The sequence below is a fragment of the Lycium barbarum genome, chromosome 2 (assembly GCF_019175385.1).
Source record: "Lycium barbarum isolate Lr01 chromosome 2, ASM1917538v2, whole genome shotgun sequence".
Taxonomy (NCBI): Eukaryota; Viridiplantae; Streptophyta; class Magnoliopsida; order Solanales; family Solanaceae; genus Lycium; species Lycium barbarum.
Genome location: NC_083338.1, coordinates 4338061 through 4357463, shown reverse-complemented (window position 1 = coordinate 4357463; position 19403 = coordinate 4338061). Strand labels below are relative to the sequence as shown.

Here is a 19403-nt window from a genome sequence, read left to right as displayed (position 1 = left end):
CGGATTTAGTGTATTTGTATTTTTGAATACACTTTATTGTCCAGATCTGACCGGAAAATACACTGTATTTTTCAGATCTGACCGAAAAGTACATTGTATTGTCGTACCAATACATACAGTGTATACAGTGTTTTTGCCTGTATTTCGAAGGAGATCTTTTTGTATACAAATGAATACAGTGAATTTTGAAGTGTATACAAATGAATACAGTGAATTTTATTTCTTGTATTCAGTATTTGAGTGTATTCGTTAATTTTTTTAGTGTAAAAATTCAATGTTTGGGGGTGTATTTTGAAGGATATATTTTTATATACAACCAATTTTAAATATAATAAAGTGAATACAGTGTAAAAGTGGCTACAAATGAATACAGTTGAGTTGAATACATTTGACTTGAATACAACTTAGTTGAATACATCTGAGTTGGATACATCGAAATCTGACTTGAATACAACGAAATTTGAACTTGATTACAGTGAAAGCTGACGCAGCCGCATTTTGAATACAATCTATGGTAGCGCGCGAATACAATCTACTGTAGCTACGAAATGTAATTAGCTAAAGTGTAGCTGTGCATAAAAACAATCCCAAAATGTAGTCATTTAGATAAGTTGTCCCAAAAAATAATAAGAGGCTGTAATTATCCTCTACAGTTGCATGTCCAAAAAGTCAAATAAATCTCCTAAGAAATAGCGAAAATAATACTTAACACCATAGCTGATTTGCTCGAAATATTGGTTCAAAATCTTGACCTTCTAAAATATCTCTAGGAGGGAAATGATTTGAAATAAATTCCTATTAACTATGATGAGAATGATAGAAAGACCCGTTTCAAGAAATAATTGAGGGTGACTTGCTTTTGTTGACTTATAGGCTCTAATTGAGGCCTTGGGCTAAAAAGTTGTTGAGGGAAATTGTAGTTATTAGACTTTTAACTCATGAAAGATAGATTAGCAGGCAAAATAAAAAATTTCACTAAGAGGATTCAAATTATAAAGAAGTAAATATATGTATAAGCCAAGAAAATTCAATATCTATTATATACATAAAAAATAATTTTAATCTTATATAAATAGAATAATGTTTTGTACAATATGCATATGGGATTATTCGCTTCAATCGGATCTTATCTTTGATCGGAGGAGAAATTACGAAACGTTTAGTATTCTCTTACCTTGATGCGAATGAGGTTTTTATTTGAGAGAAAAGAAAAAGAGACTGCCTCCGTCATATGAATACAATTAGCATGTCACTTCAGAGAGTAGCATGAGATAAGGTTACTTTTCGATTTTCTATGCTTCAATTTTGCTAGGGAAAAAAATAAATTAAGAGAGAGAGTTAGTAGTAATAGATTTATGATTGAACAGGGAAAGAGAGTTAACAAAGATTTGGCTAAAATGGATGGAGTATTATTTTTTTATACCACGCAAAATAACTAATTTCTTCCACGTCCAATATAACAATCCCAATTAACTATTAGCTGCAGCAACAAAATTAATATACAAACCCTCAACCTATATATCTTCTAGAAGTAGCCTAGAATATCTATTTTGAAGAACTTAAATGGTTCTTCATCTCCAATGTATAGGACTATGTAACTATGTAAAACTTGTTTCTTGATTCTTTACACTACCATGATGATAATAATTCCCTTCTTTCCTAACGCATAGGGAAATAGAAGAGAAACAATATACTAAAGGCGGGTTTTTTTGGCCGTTCAACAACAGAAGTTGTGCGTTGCTAATTCCTATTCTTGTTTAGCGACAAAAGTTGTCCATCGCTAATTTCTGTTTTTTTTTTCAGGTGACAAAATCTGGTAACAAGGTTGCGGCGAACCTCTTTCTGTTTTGAATGTTGAAGTTTTCGTACACACTTGTTGTTGAGTGAGCTGATGTTGGTGTGTTTAGGCTACCAAACTCATGATTTGCTTCAACAATTTGGATGTTTTGTGTGGGAATTGGAAGGAAACTGTGGTGTGTTGATGACATTGAGAGATTTTCATTAGGTGGTAGGCCAAGAGTGAGTGAAACTGTGCCACTGGCAGGGTACGGTGCTGAGAATTGCTCGGTGCTAAACCGAGCAATTTCTCCAATGGGATAGGATCCGAATCCTCCCATGAAGTTCATCGGTCCTCCCATTAGGGAGAATCCGTCTCTGTCCTGCCTATCGTCCCCAAACTTCATCGACATTTGTTCCTCATTAGGCTTTACATCCATGTTTGGCGAATGCAACATCTCGTTGCTCCTTGGTTTCTTTGGACTCCAATGCAACATCTCGTTGCTCCTTGGTTTCTTTGGACTCCCTTGAGTAATATTGAAGCTTTCGATCTCTGGTGATCCAATGAGATTGAAACCGGATTGGTTACGAATCCTCATACCAATAGGCGATATGGAAGTGGCATTGGACATTGGAATTGTTGAAACAGAGTTGTCCTGTTTAGAGACAGGGTTCTTGTTCTGGCTATTTGAACCAGGGCTTTTGTCTTGTGGAGCAATGGATCTTGATGTTGTTGAATCTTCGTTCTGTTCACCTAACTTGCTCGTCTTTTCTTGATCCGATCCATTCTGTTCGTGTTCCTTGATCTCTTCCAAGTACATCTCTTCCACCATCGGCTTCCAAAGACGAACTCGAGCATTGATGAACCAATTCGATACCTAAATTGTCAAAACAAAACTTGTCAAAACCAAAGAATTGGAGAAAATATATATATATATTAGGCCATTAAAAATCACGAATGACAATGTTTTCTTCACTGACCTGACTCCTGGTTAGCCCTGTTTGTTTTGCAAGCATCAATTTGTCCGAATCCTTGGGATAACTATACACAAAATTGCCACAATTTATCAGAATATAGCGCTAACATAGTAACCCAAAAATAGTGTGTGTCGGAACCTCCAAAATCTATGCATTCTGAGAGGATCTGCCACAGGAGCGGCAGTGTTTTTGGAAAGTCCGAGCAACATACTAACCTCTAAGCTAACTGATAAAAAAGGGTCGTTTTGTGCTTACGGATGGAGGAAATGTTCGAAAAGCCAAGCGCGAAGAACAGAAACAGCTCGTTCGGGCAATCCTCTCTGAGGTCTCCAAGCATTATGCTGGATCATTCCCAATTGCTGCAGAGCTCTTTGTTGTCTTAACTGATTGTCAACAAATTTAAGCCTTGACCCTTCGATTTTCCCTCCGAAACTATCCTCTTCGCCTAACGTCTTGCTTGCAGATCGTATTTGGCCAATTATCGCGTCCTTCAGACACCTAAATTGCTTCGAAATTGTCTGCAAAGCCAATGCTGTGTATGTTTTTGCTGATCCAATGCCAGCAGCTTGCTCCAACCAATGTATCACTGTCTGCATTTGGTGATGGTAATGTCTGTACCTCTGCTCCACCTATACAAAAATCCCAAAATTGAACCAAGACTTCAGCTTTAAACCAAAGGGTTTTAAGAGAAAAAAAAAATATAAAAGCAAAAAGAGATTCTTTAATTTTAGTTTACAGGATTGTGTCAGACAGTATCCTGATGAAAGTAACACTTCTGAAGTTCTGGTCTTTATGATTTGACAAGTACTTTTGCTCTTAGTATTATTTACTGGTACTAGATTATTATTTTCAGTAAAGATCTGATGCAACTTTTTTGATAGAGACCATACTCTTCTTTATCTTTGAAGCCAAAACTATTACAATTAAATAGGAGCATAGCCAGAATATTTGTTTGAAACCAACAAGCCACCGTTTTGACTACTGCCAATCAAGCTTATTAATGAGGCGGATATACAGTGTCAACCGCTGACTGTTATTGAAGATTCTAAATATTTGTTGGAAGCCAACAAGTTATGTTGCTCGACTCTTCAAAAATGCCGATGGGTGTGTATCAGATCCTCCAAAAATACACTAGAAATAGTAGTGTTTTTTTTTTTGAGAATCTGGCACAAGTGCGGCAACATCTTTGGAGAATCCGAGCAACATAACCGACAAGGCCACCATTACACATATCTGGATTGAGACAACCAATATAATGACGTTTTGGCAAACGAAAGACACAAAAATGAAGAAGATTAGCTGCTCTGGGAATTTGTGCTCAAGGATACGGAGTATCATCTCCAAACTGATTTAAGTTATGTATCAAAAAAAAATAGGAGTATAGCTATTAATTACCTCATCAAGCATGTTTACAAGTTTTGCTTTCTTCATCTGAATTTCTTGCCTCTCTGCTGTACTTAACTCTGCAGCACCTTCATGTTTACTGCTACTCTCTCCTACTCCATCTAATTGTCCATCCACATCAGTTGTTGTTGTTGTTGCCATATTCTTGGATTCCTTGCCATCATTATTAACATCACTGGTACTAGTACTAGTAAGTTTCATTGACTTGCCAACATTAACAACTTCATCAAGAAGTTCTTGTGCTGCCTTCAAATACTTAGAACTCAAAGGCAGAGTATTCTGTTGTTGCACCCCGGAAGCGGATGACGTTGATCCCCCAGTGGCGGCGGTAGGTGAAACAATCTCACGCGCCGCCGTGAAGTTCCCAAACCCTGGTTGTTGTGATGATAAACTAAGTGAAAGACCTTGTTGATGAGCGCGTGCAACCTCACGCGCCGCCGTGATGTCATTAGACGGGTTGTAAAAACCATACTGGGACGATCGAGCAAGGAAGCCGTGAAGCGCGTTAATTGAATCGTTGTTATTATTATTACCATCTTGAGAAGAAGAAGAAGGGGCTGCGAAGGCGGTGGTGGCGAGAGGTATGCCGACGAATTGTTGTTGTTGCGAAGAAGGCGGTGGCGGTGGCGGTGGCGCGTGAGGTAAGTTTATGGAATTTCCAGGAGTATTGGAGTTGAAGAAAACGAGGTTGTTGCTTCCATTTGGTGTTGGATGTTGTGTCTGATGATGATGTTGTTGTGTGTCAGAAAATCCAACATAGTTAGGATTCATAAGTATTAGAGTTTGTAAACCATCATTTCCTCGTATTTCTGATGAATTTCCATGAAAGTAAGCTGCCATATTTCTTCCCTTTTTTTTTCTCCACAATATAACTAATCTTGCTGAAAAATCAAATCAAGTCAAGTCAAGTAAGTCCTCATATCATTGTCCAAATAAAATAGGCAAAATATTTACATATATAAGGAAGTTTTACACTACACAACAACACAACAAAACCCACAACAAAAAGTAATAGTAGTACTTACTAATCTTTATTTTTTCTAAACTTTAACCAGTATACAGTGTATAATCAATATATAATTACTATATACATGGAGTATATACTGCCGACGGCTACAAACTACTAAGGCATAGTGACAGAGGTAGTATTTTTATCAAGCGGTTCATAATCTACTGTATGTAAATAAGAAAATAATTGACCTTATATATATATAGTATGATTTTCCGGCAAAGAAGACTCAGAGGAACCTTTTTAAATTTGCTCCTACAGCTACACCACTGATAAGACTAGAGGGATGAAAATCTTCTAGGCAGCTTTAGCTCTACCCCTAATTACGGCTAGACGGATGAATTTTTTTTCATCCGACTGAGCTAAAAATGGTAAGATCCCTATGTAAAAGTGGTTGTTTTATGGTAATTATGATGTATACCTGTTGTTGTTGGAGACAAGAAGCTAGCTAGCTGAGGCCCAAATGATTCAACCCATTCACTTTGTACACTCAAACTCTCAAAGGCACAAAGTGGTAAAAAAAAAAAAATTGGAACTTTTATTGAGTGGTACTCTGAAGTGTAGCAGTAGAAGAAGTCTTCTTATTAGTATGCCAATATAACCAATCATTTATGTGAAAAAAGAAATAGCCATTAATACTGTTAACCTCAAACTCCCTTTTTATTTTCTATTAAAGAAAAAGTTCAATAACTCAATATAAATGCATTTAGTTTTCTTTTAACTCTTCTTTCCTATTGTTGATCAAAAGATTTAAGAATAAGGTTTGTAAAATATGGTTACAAAATATGGAAGTGCACGTGCTCTATTTATCATCTGACAAATGGAAGAAATGAAGATTTTTTTAGTTACAGTGACACAGAAAATCATAAAAGATAGTAGAGAGAGAAAGACACATAACTATGTGTGTGTTTTTTAAACATGCAGTTATGGATGAAAGAAATTACACGAGAGAGAGTAAAAGGGAAAAAAGAAAAAGATAGTACTAGAAAATCGCTTATTTCAGTCGAAATTTGGTTGTTGGTAAGGGAGTCCTGGTAGAAGCTGTAAAAAATGTTACCGACAAGCCAATTTTTGATTAATTTCACCGGAAATTAGCGATTTTCTGCCAGTAAGAAAGGAAAATATCAAGAAGGAAAAGCAAAAGAGTCGTACACTTATGCTTTCTTTTGAGGAAATCTAATGTATCTATAGATATTTGGATCAGTAGTAATACTTTTTTCAGTCACTTCACTTTCTTATTTCCCTTACATGCTCAAATCAATTACTACTCTCTTTTATAATCCTTTCTTTTTCTTCTTCTCTTGATAAGGTGAAGAGAAAGGAAAACACAAAATAAAACAGATTGAAGATCGAGAGAGTGACAGTAAGAGGCAAAGCCTGAATCTGGAACTTTAACTTTATATAGCTAAAAATTCATAATTTATCATATTAAATGATTTTTTTAGACAAATATGAAATTTGGATCAAAATTACTGTGGTCGGCCGAACTTATAACACATATTCTAGCTCCACCCCTGACCATATTTGGAGGTAGAGTAGAAAGTATGGGTTCTACAAAACTTAGTAAATTTGGTCTGAACCTCGTATTTATCTTAAAAATTCATTTAATATGTATAAATTATGAATTTATAACTCAGTAACTCAATAAGATTAGAATTCAAAACACAAATTTTAAATTTTGAATTCGCCACTGAATGAGACGTAGAAAAGCATAGGAAGAAAGATGTGAAAAAAGATGCACATCTTTCCTCTTCTGGTTATCCAATTAACAAAAGAGGTAAAAGAGAAAAAAAAAAAAAAAAAGAGAAGATCCATTTTCTTCAAACAATTAATGTCTTTACTTTGTTAATGAGTGAAGTAGTACCTTACCTGGGAATAATATTTGATTATTATAACCTTTTTTTTTTCTTCTTCTGGTTTGACTCAGCTTTTCAAATCATTTGATGCAGCCATCAGCAGAAAATAACCATCTTTGAAGTGATGAGAGCTAATAAAAGTACTGAACTTTTTCAGAGAGAGAGAAAAGAAAAGAAGAAAGATAGATGTGGATGTGTGAATGTGAGTGTGTGTTTTGGTTATATATAAAAATATATTTCGCGTCTTGAGGCACCTTTTTAATACGAGAGTCGAATGAATTTTTTTGTTAATCAAGATCTTTTCATATGCCCCTTTTAAATATTTAAATTAGGTATCAATTATTGTAATTTATAGTATTTTTTACGAAATTTTTAAGAATTTAAATTTTATTTAAAAAAAAAGACTTAAAGATTTCATGTTCGAATTCATGATCAAAATTAAAAAACTAACTCTCGAAATCTAAACAGTGCGACATATATTCGGTCAAAGGGAAGTATGTGCCATAGGTCGGATTTCGAAATTTCGTAGTTTTGATCGTAAATATAAACATAGAATAAAATTTTAAAATAAATTTTACATATTTAAAAACTATGTTAATTTTGTTATAAATTATAATAATTAAAAATATTTTTAAGATATAAAAAGTTGTAATAAGATCGTTTGACTCTCAAAATTCGAATGACGCTACATAAATTAGGACGGAGAGATTATAAAATTATTTATGAAATGCTGTCGACGTATCCATCATCAAAGATCAAAGGTGTGTCAGAAGAAACAAACAGCTGAAAACCGAGGTAACGTCCACTTCCACGAAAACCCTTTTTTTTTCTTTAACAATAATAATTATAAGGAGATTTAACACATATATAAGAGGAAAAAGAGAGAGAGAGAATATGAAGTATGATATGAACTCGAAGTGATAAAGAAAGAAAAAGAGTGGTAGGGTTTGTGTGAAGAGATAGGGGGAGAGGGCCCTATTGTCATTATTGAATTGTGTTGGCACTTCAAAGAAGATAACTGTGAAAGAAAGTTGTGTCTTTTACATTATGTTTTGAAGAAATTTAGGGCCTACATTATTTTTATGAAAATTTACTTTTGACTTACTCTCGCGTCTCAATTTATGTGGCATTATTTACTGGGTTGATGCTAGATTTTCGGTTATGGTTCAGCTGAACTCATGGTTTTAATTCAAAGCATGTATTCATTGAATATTACAATTTATTAATTACAATCTAGTAATTTAAAATGACTAGAATCACGAATCCATAAGCTTTACATCTTAGTTACGCCTCTATTTGACTGGATACATAATTTAATAATAAAAAAAAAGTTCTTTTCAAATTTATGATCTTAAACAAACATTAGACATTGTTTGTGTGACTATAATTCATCTAACTAATGAAACTAAATTGTTCTAAAATTAAGTTATTTTTAAATATAAAAAGGTTATATTTTTCTTGAACAAATTGAGATAAAGGGAGTGTTTGCTTGAAAAACATTTTAGCTTTAATTTTGTGGTAACAAGCTAATTTGTACTCTTATCATTCTAGCGATTGCCTATATCACTAGAATATAAAGCTTACATCTAGGAGCCTGTTTGGATGGGCTTAAAATAAGCAGCTTATAAGTCAAAAAAAAAAAAATGGGGTAGGCTAACTTATTTTTTTTTGACTTATAAGCGGTTTTCAGCTTATAGGCTGCTCTAGATAAGCTAAGCCAAACGGAGTCAATTATTTTTTGGGCTTATTTTATTCACAAAATGACTTTAAGCTGGCCAGCCAAACACTCAAAAAAGCTGAAAACAGCTTATAAGCAACTTATAAGCCAATCCAAACGAGCTCTAGGACGACAACAATTGAAGAAAAAATTACGCCCAAATCAAAGCTAAACTGGTAAAAGTGTTGTCAAATCGTCATGGCAATCCTGAAGTTAAAGCTTGATACTCTACACATAAATGAAATACCAAGAGTTATATTTAAAGCTAGTGATTATTGAAGGAGAGTTTTGGCGTAACTGGTAAAAGTACTGTTATGTGATCAAAAGGTCATGGGTTTAAGCCGTGAAAACAATCTCCTGAAGAAATGCAGGGCAAGATTACGTACAGTAGACCCTTATAGTTTGGCCCTCTCTGAATTTTGCGGATAACGAGAACTTAGTGCACCGGATGCCCTTGCCCGATAAATGCAAGCTTACAAATTTCAAAAGTTTTATTACTATAAAAGTGTTATATCATTTAAACATGCTTATCCGGTCAAGTAAATCGGAAAGGATGGAGTGTTTATTTTTCAACCACATCTAGTTTTGATTTTCTTAAAAAAGTTTTCGATAAGCTTTTAACTGGGCCCTAGCCAGTATATAAGTTTCCTTATTTTTCTTCTTATTTTCTACTTTGTTATTTTTTGTGGTTGGATGCAAAGGGTATATGATGATAAAGCAACTATAATGCTAAGCGACACTGGGCCAACCTCCATAAGAGACCTACTTAATGTCCTATAAAGTTATAATATCATTATCTTCATATTTCTTTTTTTAAAACTCCAAATTGAAGAATATATCTGATTATAATAAGTATATATATTCTTTAAAAAATTTAAAAACTATATGTTGCATACAGCTGTATATCTACTTTTATTAAAAATAAATTAATTCTGATTTTTGCATGACTTCTGCTTGTGTCAAATATAATATTTTTCCCTGAAAATATAATAAATTATTTAACTGCTGGTAGTTAAATAAAGATATGATATTTTCTTTGTACAACTAACGAATGGTTATATTTATTTATTTCTAAAAAGATAACATGAATCGCTGGCAACAATCAAGCTAGATTCATATGCCGCCATTGATTGATTTTTATATATAGAGAAGTAGATATCGTTTTAAATTAAATACATGTTTATCTTTTAAAAAATACAAATGAGACAAAAAATACATGGAGTTTCCCAATTGCCGGACAGTATTCGATTTGATTTAAAAGTTCAGTTTGTTAAGGTTTCGATAATTTACTTTAGTTTTTAGAGAGATGAAATCTTAATGACATTAGAGGACTTATATCTCCTTTTGGCTAAAGTTGTTGCCATGATCAGACAGTTGTATTATGATAAAGGATTGAATCAAAAAGTTTAAAGTTATATTATTTTGTAAATATTTAAAAATGACTTATTATTAAACATGTTAATAAGAAAATAGAGAGTCGCATAATATGGAATAAAACTTTACGTAAGTAATAAGTTAGACAAGATTTTTGAAATTAAGGGCTTTACTTTTACTTTTTAAGAGAAAAAAGGACCAAATTTGAGGTTGAACTTTACGAAATAATTTAGATTTATCCTCCGTTAATAATTGAGGTCATTATAAAAATGAGCTATAGATTTGTCTCCCTTTTCCTTGTTACTAACGATGTAGGCTTTCCGACACATGAGTATATTTTACAAAGAAAAAGGGTCAAATTGCCCTTGTATCATGCGAATACGTTTTGGATTTTCCCCTATACTTTAAATAACACACGTTCACTATTTTCTTGGCACCAACATCGTCTTCTTCAATGCTCATAACCTCCAACAGCTAGGTCTATATCCTCAGCCAAGCTCAAATTAACAACCATCAACACTCAAATCAGTCGAAATAGATCTCAAAAAATGATCAATTGCATCACCATTTTGAATTTCCACCTTTGCGCCAGAATTTCGTTGTCACATGCAACTCCATATCGACCTCCAAATGTTTTAATTAACAATAACTCAGTACACACTTTTTAGCTCCTGAATCATTTGCAGTAGTATTGTGGCAGTCAAGGAGGGGTTATGTGGATGAAGGTTGTTGGTCTTCTAGCGAAAATAAATTGGTTAGTAGAAAAGAAGAAGGTGCGAGAGAGTTCACGTGGACTATTTCCGCAAAGTTAAGAGGAAATATTATTACTATTTCCTTTTAAGGGAAAAAAAAACTCCACATGTTGGAAAATCTCTTCCCTTAGTCAATAAGGCAAATCTAGATCATTTTTATAACGGTAGGGATAGATTGGACCCAACACATGGTAAATTTAAATCGTTTTGTAAAGTTCAGGAGCAGATTCAGACCGTTTCCTTATTTAATATAACATTATCCTTTAATCACTTCTACATCATATATATATATATAAAAGTTAAAATATCTTCCCTGACCATGAATATAAATAATTATTCAATAAATTATACTTTCAAATATACTTTTAGTAATAGTGTCAAATCAAAAGTTGAGTGATTGGTTGGGGGAGGGGGATTTTGTTATTTAAATCCTTTTGACATGTATACATCTATTGAAGTATGAGAAATTATCATTGGATTTTGCATGGAAGAAATAGTATTTTACTTAAACATTAAAGTTCTCCTATATATGCGACTATTGCAAGTTGAGCACCATATAATATTTCATCAGTACTTCACCAGATGCCTAGTGGATCTTTATTAAATTAATTTTGAAAGCTACATAATTGAGGATGTCGTAAGCTTGGTTCCTATTTTATTATGTCGGGACAAAAAAAATTGGATTCTTCTATTTTACGTGGAGCACTAGATTTGAGTCCATTTGCTGAGGAAAGGACTAAATCTAAAGAATGTTTAATTTTCTAAGAACTATCCTTCGCTTTATTAAGAATATACCTAAAAGAACTACAACATACTTTAAAAAAAAAATAAAAAAAATTATGTCAATGCTTTATATCTTCTCTTTTTTCCTGCCTATGCTTTGGCATGCTGTATGTGGATTTTACGTGCCTTTTTAACTACATCTGTATACTGAAAGACACTTTAAAAGAGAAAAGAAAATTATCTTTAATTGATCATGACTATACTTTTGACAGCATAAGTGATATTTTCTTCAATTTACTACTTTTATTTATGTAATTTTTTTTCCGATTTCGGGTACAAAATTATGCCTTTTTTAGCTATGATAATTGGTTCTGGGCAGTGGTGGATGCAACATTGAGGCTCAGTACTTTTGACGCGAAACATAAATCTGTGTAAGAGTTTCTTAAAATTGCTACAAATAGTATATCTAAACCAATAATTGGTTCTGGACGGCGGCGGATGCAACATTGCGGCGATAGGATTATCTAAACCTAGTACTTTCTACATGGAGCATAAATTTGTGTGCGAAGCTCCTACAAAATTGCAACAAATAATATATCTAAATGACTGAACCTATAATTTTTAAAACTATAGTGACTTCAATACTAAAAATCTTAAAGATACAATTACTAGAGATCAAATCCTAGATCTGTCTCTGATTTTGTCATGTATCATACCTATATGCATGGAGCTATCACATCATAAAATAATTTTCTACTTGGTCGTGATTGCTTTTTTTTTTTTTTTCTTTCTTCTTTTTAGTTACATACATACAGGTGGTTAGTTGAAAAAACTACTTGCGATTGCGGAATAGTTTGAGCTGCACGGAGAAGAAGTCGTGATCACGATAGTAGGCCAATTGGCCTATTTTCGTGATAGCAATACACGGGCTTGCAATCGCGGGAATCTAGCATTGGCCACTTTCCACTAGCGAAAATTATTCCTAATAGTAAAATCCTGAATCAATGAATGATTAGCAAGTTAGGGTGTGATCGACAAGGTAATGTCGAGTTAGGGTGTGATCGACAAGGTACCGTCGAGTGCTGTCAAGGCTCTTCATAGTTAGATCATGACAAACTTGGTATCAAAGCATATGTTTAATGTCATGTTAGTCATGAAGCAGTGCCTCAGAACAATCTTGTTTATAGGTATGTTGCATCTATACTTAATTTATATACAGAGACGTTTACAAATAATTTTATTGTTTCATTCTTATATTGGCATTAGAGCTTAAATGAGGAACATAATCCTTTCAATGTTGGGATATCGAATGTTATAAGTATAGAGCTTAAAGTGACCTAAATTGATAAACACTGGAAAATTGGGATAGGAAAGGTTATTTTTCAGTTCTAATGGTCGCAAGGTGCAAAAATCTTCCAAGTTAACTCATTAATCGCAAATGTTGCTTTATGCAATATAGTAGTAGTTAAATTCCTCTACGCCATACATGTTGAAGTGATAGAGTGAACCTCTGCTACTGCTACAACTTGGGAGCAACATCAGACTTGGGTGGTGCAAAAAGCTAAGGAAAGGACCCAATAGGCTCGTATCGAGAACATGAGATCTCTTGGCCTCTTACAATTTGAATAGACGAAAATGACTTTTTCAGATCTCTTATGTGTTTTTTTTCAGATCTCTTACGTGTAAAAAATGATCTCTTGTAAAAGGGTCATAAAACTACAAAAAGTTTGTAAAGGGCTAAAAATCCATTTCTCCCCCTCATATCTTCAAAGTGGTATATGCTGAATGTGTCCATGCTATATGGATGGAAAGGAATCAGAGAGTGTTTGAGAAGAAATCCATAGATTGGGAAACTATTGCCAGAGAAATTGCATACATGAGTAAAGTTCGAGCAACCCATGGAGTTTAGAAGTTGCTGCATAGTTTTATGTTTTAACTAGATGCCTTAGCTTAGTATAGCTATGTGCAGCCAAGTGTTTATACTGTTCTATTTCTTTGAGATAGCTAGTGAATTTAACTAGCTATGATTTTGTAATGTTGGCTCTTGGTGACTAATGAAATGTTAGTTACCAAAAAAATGATAGAGTGAAAAATTTCCAATTGTACTCTTGTAATTGTTTTTCTTTGTTTGCTTGTTTGTTTCTTGGTGTGTTTTTTATTTTCTTCTTTTTGGAATAACAACTTGGTATGTGAATCAAATGGGATTTTGCTTTTCACATATATGGGTCCATGTCTTTATTAGCCACAACAAGAATTGGTTCTTTTTCAATGTTTGTTTGATTCTTTTGCTTTGCATAGAAACCCATCCAAATACTCTGCACTTAAAAATTGGTTTCGTTCCAAAAGAATATCAAACCCCACCAAAAAGCAATTAACGTAACCAAATTAATTGTGTTATGCCCAATTTGTGGACTCCACAACCCACCAAATTACTAACCTTCACTCTCCAATTCTCGTCCACATGTAATCTTGTTGCTTTTCTAATAGGCTACCTTTTTCTTTTTTTGATATCTTTTTCCACAAGAAAAAAAAAAAAGAGAAGAAGAAGAGATTTTTTAAAAGATCTCGAGAGTCGAGATATTTATTGAAATTAAATATTGTCGTCACGTTTGGTCATAAAATATTTCAATATCTTCAATACTGAAGTTCAATTTATGAGATGTTGGTGAAATATTAAAAATTATGTGCAAATGTAACTCGACTTTTAAATACCTTTTTCAACTTTCACTTCAAATATTCATTTCCTCAACTTCAACCAAGTAACTTCAAACGCTTATTATAAATTCTCCTCCTTCTTTCTTAAAAAGTATGTATTTTGTAGATGTATTTTGTAGATTTTGTCATTCATTTCTCATCCACTTATCTCTTTTGTTAAAGAAGTATATCCAATATTTTTTCCTCACTTCCAATATTTTTTCCTCACTTTTATTCTTTACTGTTTTTCCCCTTTTGCTTATTTAAATTTGATGTAAGGAATTACAATCCAATGCTATATAATTTGAATGCACCATGTTTGAATGCACCATGCTTATTCTATGTTATGAGCCTTAGGTGAATCATTTGGGCTAGAGGGGCCAACCTTGTCAAGGGAGAAGGAGACGCTATTGTAGTACCCTACTAATTAAGTTTGGTTTCTTAGGATTGGCTCATGAAATTACCAATCACGTGCCCAAAACTTCTAATTTAATTATTTGGTTCAACCGCTTTGTCACACAAGGGCGGCCGAAGTGCAAAGAGACTCGATTTTGGGATCGCCATTTAAAATGTACATGTAGTATGTAAAATTTGTTAGCTTATCACTTCGAAATAACTTCAGACATGACATGTCTGAAGTTTCATATGACTGACGTTCAGACATATATAAATAAAGTTCAATCTTTTTTTTCCTGAACTTTAGTCATATGTGACTGAATTCAGTCATTTGCCTGAACTACAACCATATATATACATGCATGAACTTCAGCCATATATAACTTCAAATATTTTTTTTGAAGTGGTTAGATATATAGAAATTTTAGAAAAATCAGCACAGATTAAATAACGGCATCCAAATAGAATACATCATCAAAATTTTACCACAAGGGCATATATGAAATTTAAAATCCCTCTTTGGAAGTTAGGTACTCTTACATTTTCTTATAGAAAGAACTTTCTTAAGTGGTATTACTTCCAAAATAAAACAATCATGTAATCGTGTAAAAAGTATTACTCTAATAAGACCTAAACATTCACAAGGTTAATTTGCGGAAGCTATAGCATTGTTATAACTTATACTCCCACCGTTTCAATTTATGTAAACCCATTTGACTGAGCATGGAGGGTAAAAAAGTAGAGAAGACTTTTAAACTTGTAGTATAAAATGAGTCACATATATTTTGTGTGGCTATAAATCATTGCATAAAGGTAAATTGTTTCCAAATATAGAAAGAGGTCATTCTTTTTTACACGGACTAATAAGAAAATGAGTTCACATCAATTGAAACAGAGGGAGTATAAAGTATGCAAAAAAAAATGATTAAAGTGCAAAAACCTTTTTTTTTTCTAATTGAATCATGAAAAAGAGTTGCTTTACTAAATCTTTTTTCTCTAAACTTGCTAGACAAAAGTTGCCAAACTCCGATTAGAAAGTAGGGATTAATCAAATTTATAATTAAAGTATTCGTTTTTTCTACACTGTCTTCTGTTTATATTTCGGTCTATTAAGGTTCCCACACTATTAATTTCATACTATATTTTCCCCACAATTATCCAGCTTGGCCTAGAATTGATCAAAGTGGAGCCACGTAGACAAACAAAAGGTCCAAAATTACTCTTAAACTATCAGATCGGTTTCTTCTTTCAACATATATATATATATATAAGCCAATTTGATAGAATTTTGTCTTTACTTTGTCTATTTAGCTCCACTATAGCAAATGTCAAACTGGATATAGCTGTTAGATGGAGGTCAAGGCAAATGTGGGATGAGATTAATAATACGGGGATCCCATGGACCAAAAATCTTACTTATTATGAGGATTAAGATATCACATGATGTTGAAAACGTATTTCATGTTATGCTTACATGTTTTAGATGTTGAATTTGGCATGAAAGGCTTAAATTGCTAAAATTGTAAAATGATGATATAATGTGGGCCAAGAGTAACAAGTTTGAAAATATGAATTGAGTCATTGATGCTACATATGTGTTTACAAGTGTTCATCAAGTTATGAAATATTATGGGAGGTATCAAAGATAACTGAGAGGGTATTCGGACAATGAGAGCTCAACTGGGTAATCCATCCTAAAGGTAGCTATGGGTGAAACCCTAAAAGAGGGTGAATTATATATTATACTATAATGCTTGTCAGAATAGTAACATTATGGTAAAACGGTTTGGTGTCAGTCAAGAGGATGACTTGAAACAAAAATTCGAGCAATAATAACGGGAAAAAAAAGAACAAATAATTTTACGTGGAAACCCTCAAGGGGAAGAAAACCACGATTGTCACCACTCTTATTATTCAATAAAAGATGTATTTACAAGGATACATAATTACGAAGAAAAGTCATGTATGTATAGGTTGTGAAAAACCTAAACCCTGTGGAAGTCTCGGCTGGCCCTTGCAACCCCTGCAGTCGATCATAGGAATTGATCTTTACATCAGTCCCACAAATATGTAGAAACTGTGACATACACATGGCAAAAATTATACGTCATGTCTTGTGGATACTCCCGGTATAAAATTTAATGATTTAGATTTGAAGCTATAATACCTAAAGAACCAATAGTGTTTTGGAAGAAAGGATTTTACTTTCTAAGGTTATGCATATGTTTTGAAGTTTATTCTGATATGAACTGATTAATGCTTTTGTTGTCATATACATGCATAATATGTTGTTGTCTCACCTCTGGACGAGAAAGTTTGATGATACTTACTGAGTATCGGCATAATTAACTATATATCCGTTTCTTCATCCTAATTAATTGATTGTAATTTTCATACTAGTGAGCAAAGTCATCATATATAGACAAGTCAACTTGAAAGGCCATCATAGACAAGTTAGCCGATAAATGTCATGATATGACATTAATTAGACAAAGGAATTAAAACGTTGCACTCAATTGTCCAATAGTTTCGTAGGTAGTTAAATAATTATAAGACTTCTGCATTTGAAATAATTAGCATCCAAATCCTATATATCTTTATCACATAACTACGAATCTCTCTGGTACAGTGGTATGTTCACTTTGCATTACTATAATCTTGTCTTTTGGTCCCTATCAGAAAATATGTTTTACCATTAATAATCTACTCTTATAATTATTGACATGTTCGATGCTAAGAGTTCTTTTAATAAATTAATATGTTTAACTTATGTGTTAAAAGTTTCTTCATTTCTTAATTTTTGTGTCTAATCAAATAGGGGTCCGGAACCAAAATAACTAAAAAAAAAAAAGGGTATGAACCAAAATACCCCAGGAAAAAAAAGAAGTACAAAAGTACCTTTAACGCATGAAAATCATGCGTTAAAGGACTTAACGAAGACGGACCCGTTAAGTCCTTTAACGCATGATTTTCATGCGTTAAAGGTATGTCTTATTTTTTTTTCTTTCATTATTTCTTTCTTTCTTTCTTCCTTCCTTCCTTCCTTCCTTCCTTCCTTCCTTCCTTTCTTTCACACTTTTTTACATACTTTAGTCATAGATTAATCATGCTTCGAGACTCCAAAACTTGAATATTTTATATAGAACCCTATTTATTTTTGTGCGATTAATAAGGTAGGCTCAACTCATTGAGGATACACAAAACTTCGGATTGTCGTTTTAGTGGTTGAAAAGTGCTCGAAGTCAATTTTTGTTTGAAGACTTGTAGTCATTAGCTTTAAGTTATTTATGTTTTAGGGTTTCGTGTTATTTTTATATTAATGCGTAACTTTATTTTGACAATTTCACAAATAAATAAATTAACAATAAATAAAAAAATAACAAATTAATAATCCATAATCAATTAACAAAATATTAATTCATAATCAATTATTTCTGTGTAATTTTTTTTATTTTTTATTTTGCGTTATACCCTTCAACGCCCAACTAATTGGAGTCCGCAACTTAAATAACTTCAAAAGTGGGTTTGGGTACCAAAATAATCCATTAACGAATAATGAACAATAAGCTAAATCCCGAATAACGAATAATAAACTAAATCTCGAATAACGAACAATAAACTAAATCCTGAATAACAAACGACAAGCTAACATTAACAGAATTTCCGAAAAGGATTAGTTAGTTAACATAATTCTTTGACGAAGGATTAGTTAGTTAATATAAAATTTTGTTCATTATTACTTTAACTACATGAGTTAAGTAAATTATAATCAACAATACAATATCATGAATTATTCAAAATAACTAATTAAATCCTCCATAACTTATCCTAGTTAAGTAAGTTCTAATTAGAGAATTGTTTTTAGTTAATTTCAAGAATAATGAATAATTTAGTATTTACAAATACGACACCTCCATGGATCTCCGTTAATTATTTGTTATTATGGCATTGTTAATATTTGTTAATTATTTCATTGTTAATATATTTATTTCTGAAATTGTTTTTCCCATGTTAATTACTTGATTATCGCATGTTAATCGTTAAATAAATTAGTTCGTTTTTTTACTAATAATATCTTCTCAACACTCCCGCCGAGGTTTGATCCCCGGTGGATGAGATATAATAAAAGTCAAAAGCCAAAGGCTTTACCACCAAGCCAAGTTGGTTAAAGTAACAATGTAGACACTTTTTATTATTTTGTATGTTCACTAATGCTATCTAACTTGTTTTCTTAAATTGAATTTGGAACCTTGAAATTGACATTGAAAACATCATTATCACGGGATTATGGAATTGAAATATATTTTTCGCCATTAGATTTAAAAAAGAAATAAATGAAAATTGCGCACGAATTTGGGGGAAAATTGAAATTGAATGGGACAACGGACGTTTTTGGAAAATTCGGGGTGGGCGAGCAGTCTTGTGGCAGTTTAGACGCATAGATCTTGAAAAAAATACCCAAAATCAAAAAAAAAATCGCATTAAATGGACATCCGAGCGCAAAGTTATGACCATTTAAAATTTCACCAACTTACAAATAAATTAGTGCGCAAAAGGTTTTTTAATGGTTATTTTGGTACCCAAATCCACTTTTTGGGTTATTTAAGTTGCGGACTCCAACTAGTTGGGGGTTGAAGGGTATAACTCAAAAAAAAAAAATTACACATAAATAATTGATCATGAATTGATATTTTGTTAATTGATTATAAAAATAAAGCTATAAT

At 32.7% G+C, this 19403-nt stretch overlaps 1 protein-coding gene across 3 annotated transcripts; it reads right to left on the bottom strand.

Moving 5' to 3' along the window:
* Window positions 1-1387: 1387 nt before the first annotated feature.
* LOC132625922 (BEL1-like homeodomain protein 1) lies at window positions 1388-7241 on the bottom strand. 3 transcript variants are annotated; one of them, XM_060340561.1, is made up of 5 exons: window positions 7032-7241; window positions 4150-5039; window positions 3010-3383; window positions 2758-2818; window positions 1388-2654 (listed from the first exon to the last, which is right to left on the bottom strand). In XM_060340561.1, the coding sequence occupies exons 2-5, from the start codon at window positions 4996-4998 to the stop codon at window positions 1800-1802; spliced, it is 2139 nt and encodes a 712-aa protein (XP_060196544.1). In that variant the 5' UTR covers window positions 4999-5039; window positions 7032-7241; the 3' UTR covers window positions 1388-1799. The 3 variants fall into 3 exon arrangements, with proteins under 3 accessions (XP_060196544.1, XP_060196543.1, XP_060196546.1); XM_060340560.1 differs by having other exon boundaries at window positions 7037-7241; XM_060340563.1 differs by lacking the exon at window positions 7032-7241 and adding an exon at window positions 5589-6290.
* Window positions 7242-19403: the final 12162 nt, after the last annotated feature.